The sequence below is a fragment of the Vitis vinifera genome, chromosome 16, assembly GCF_030704535.1.
Source record: "Vitis vinifera cultivar Pinot Noir 40024 chromosome 16, ASM3070453v1".
Lineage (NCBI taxonomy): Eukaryota > Viridiplantae > Streptophyta > Magnoliopsida > Vitales > Vitaceae > Vitis > Vitis vinifera.
Window position 1 is genome coordinate 147,181 of NC_081820.1, and position 3,797 is coordinate 150,977.

Sequence of the window (3,797 nt, forward strand, 5' to 3'; positions counted from 1 at the left end):
ATGGGGGGGGTAAGAAGCCTTTTATAGGCTTCATAATATGAACTCCCATTACTCATCTTAAAGATGAGTAAATGGAGTTCATAATGGCCATCAATGTGGTCATTCATTATTTTTCATTTACAACAGTTTAAATTAATTTTATGACTATTTTAGACTAATTTTCATTAAAGACTTGTGTTTTACTCAAAAATCAATCAAATAAAGTTTAGATTTAATAAGTATTCATCAATGCAAAAATATTTCTTGTTAGATGATTAAACGTGATTTTCTTCCCATAATTTTTTTTTTCTAAGAAAGTGGACTTAGGTTGCCAAATTATTTGAATGATTTTCTTGTTAGATGATTAATAAGTATTCATCAATGCAAAAATATTTCTTGTTAGATGATTAAACGTGATTTTCTTCCCATAATTTTTTTTTTCTAAGAAAGTGGACTTGGGTTGCCAAATTATTTGAGTGATTTAAAAGAGAATTTATAGGTCATTCAAATAGTTAAAAGTCATTACCATAAAAAGAAAACTAAACATGATCATAATGGTAATGATAATAAATAAGGTACATATGCACAATATATAAATTATTAAATTCAATAACCATATAGACATTTTTGTATGAGAGACAAAGCCTTAATTTCAAAATAATATACACATGGGATGCAGTGACAGTGACAGTGAAATAATAAAAAAGAGAAACAAATGAAAATATCTCAAACTAGGCAGCTGCTTCTGGTTAAGCAAATTTGGAAGCCATTCACTAAACGAGCAGATGGGAAAAATGACATCCTATCTTCTTTCATCTGCCTCCACCTGAATCAATATTCCCAAAATATTTGGAATTTAAAAAGTTGATTAAATAAAATTACAGAAAGGGGGTGTTGTCTGTTGTGTAATGGTAGAGAGAAAGAGGAAGGACCTGTAAGTGGTAACAAAGTAGTGGAGAAAGAGTGCAATTTGAAGACGAGCCAACTCTGCTCCTGGACAAAATCTAGCCCCTCCTCCAAATGGACTGTATAATGGACTGCTCCTCCAATTTCTTTTTTCCTTCATTCATTTTTTTTTTTTTTTTTTTTTTGAGTTATTAGAATAACACAAAAGGTATCTATAAAGTGGTCGAAGAAAAAAAACTAGAAAGAAAAGGTTGAATGAATGAATGAATGTACTTGATTTTCAGGTTCCATCCATCTCCAAGGATTGAAGGAGAGAGCTCCCTTGTATATATTCTCATCCAAATGCACTGCTGAAAGAAAGGGTACCACAAAGCACCCTTTGGGAATCACATAATCTGCCAATTCAACCCAATACATCTATTATAACCCATTAATTCATTTTCTTCTTCATTATAAGCACTTGTGGTGGAATTATACATACCTTGGTATTTAACATCTTCTTTTGCCTCCCTCATCAACCATATTGCAATGCCCCCAAGTCTAAGTGTTTCATCAATCACCTGTTTTCCCAACATTGTTATTAATTCTATATCTACCTTAACTTTCTTCAATGAAATTAATCTGGGCTGTAATGGAAAATCTAGCTAGCTAGCTAGCAGCATTATATATGATGACTTACACATTGAGTGAAAGGCATTGCTTTATAATCTTGCCATGTCAGTAGCTCTTCTTCTCCATTGATAGGCCTGCTTCTTATACTACAGTGCTCATCCTGTTCAAATTGTAAGACCATACATAGATATCAAGATACCGATCAGTAGCAAAAAGCCAAAAACAAACTGTGGCTTATTCGGTTATTCTATATATATACTCTTAAGAGATAAATTAATGTATTGGACACATAATTACCAGTAGTTGCTTCATTGCCCTAGGGCAGTGAGTGAGGAAATAAACAGCAAAGAGCATGGTTTTAGCTGTTGTTTCATTCCCAGCAAACAGAAGATTGATAATGAAGTCAGCTACTGCATCATCACCCAAGCTTTCTTCCTCTATTAGTCTTCCAAGTACACCATCACCTTCTTTCGATGATAAGTTTTGCTGTCGGCGCATCTGTATTATCCTGTTGATTTTGCTTATTATAGCCTCCCTTGCCTGTTAATTTTAGCATATATACAGCTCAGAAATGCATTTTTCATATATACTAACATAAAAATAAACGAAATGAAATGTTTAATTGACATGAAGTTGGTCATTTATTGTAGCACTTTTGTTTAAATGTACAGTTGAATCAAATGAATAGATGGTGTGAACGGAGAGAAAGCCGGATCATGCACCTTCATGGCAGTGTGGAAAGCGAAACCCGGAAAGTTGATTGGAATAGAGAGACACCCATCAACGAAATCAGAGAACAGTTGAGCCATTTGGTTGATTTCAGACTCAGTAGACACACCCAGCAGTTGATTCACCATCAGGTTAATGGCCACCTGCACAATGATTTAAGTATCAGACTCTCATACATACTAAACCCAATAAAATTAAATTACCTCCTACTCAGACTGATTGGACTTGCCTTTCTGCAAACATCCTGAAGGAGAATAACTTGATTGTTAGCAAAATTGCCCAAGGTTTGCAGCATAATCATTTGAATATCCTTCAAAAAATGAAACTTAAGCTTCTCCAACCGCATCATATTGGATGCGATGCTATGCAGTTTCCTTTGTTGCTCTCCTTGCACTGTAATCACCCCATTTTTCCCAACCAAATCTCTGAAAGATTTCGGGTAACTGGACTGGAACAATTTGCCTTCATTTTGCATGATGAATCTGTTAAAGCCCGAGTCTGCAGACACAACTGCCCATTTACCAAACAGACTACAAGAAAATATCTTCCCAAACCTGTTACAAAAGAGATTTAATTTATTCAACGAGATCAGCACTTGTATATATATACATGCACAAAACAAAATATAATCCCTAGTAAATTCATCGGCTCCATACTTTAGAGCCTGCTGGTGAACAAAGCGAGGAGGATGAGGACCTGCAACCGAGTTGTACCAACTTAAGCTATGGCCGATCAAAGGCCAACCTCTACTCCCCGGCGGCATTTTGTACACTACTGATGATCTTTCTCCGCCCACATTCTTCTTCTTGTTGATCACAAACTTGGCAGCAAACCAAATGAACAAGAGGGTGGCTGCCACTACAGACCAACCCCAATACATTTCTCTCATTTTCTAGCTCAGATAATCAGCTGAAACCTGCAAGAGAACAACTCATCAGCCCCTCTATATATATACCCATACAGAGATAAACCCAACTAATTAAGCTGTGAGTCTGATCATAACAAACATGGATTAAGAAAATGATAAAATGATTAGTGCAAAAGGGCTTCTTCTCATTGACCAGACTAACTCATCTCCAGGATTCAGCAGGGCCACGTCTTGTAAACTTTAAATGTTTGAATATTAAACATGGATCTGAATTTAGTTGTAAGTCACCATTTCACTTTCAAGTTGTTACGAGCATATATAAAAATAAGTGGAGCATTTGTTTAAGGAGATAGACACCATACTCTAGGAGTTGTCCAACTGTATACAATACTATTTTTAAAGGAGAGAATCACTTTTATGAAGCTTCCCCGACACCACACGCGTACCCTGAGAATATATAGTACTAGTCATGATATATATGATTCAGTTTCCACATGATACGCATTAACTTTCACCATGGATTTGCACCTGTTGAAGATCGGAAATACATATGTCACTGCAGCAAAACAATGTGGCACTTTTGAGCATATCATATATACTTTTGAAATCTCCATAGAAAGGGTTCAAGAAATGCAAACATTCATGATTCTGCTCCACATATATATCTTTGAATGTTTAAGAAGAATCAATTTCATCATTCAGA

The 3,797-nt window shown here is 35.3% G+C and overlaps 1 protein-coding gene across 1 annotated transcript; it reads right to left on the reverse strand.

The window, feature by feature from the left end:
* Positions 1–604: 604 nt before the first annotated feature.
* LOC100242623 (abietadienol/abietadienal oxidase) lies at positions 605–3,412 on the reverse strand. Its single transcript, XM_059733685.1, is given in 9 exon segments — positions 605–805; positions 912–1,039; positions 1,159–1,280; positions 1,367–1,445; positions 1,565–1,657; positions 1,795–2,037; positions 2,220–2,395; positions 2,452–2,780; positions 2,883–3,412. Coding segments are annotated over 9 exon segments (1,503 nt in total). The 5' UTR covers positions 3,116–3,412; the 3' UTR covers positions 605–705.
* Positions 3,413–3,797: the final 385 nt, after the last annotated feature.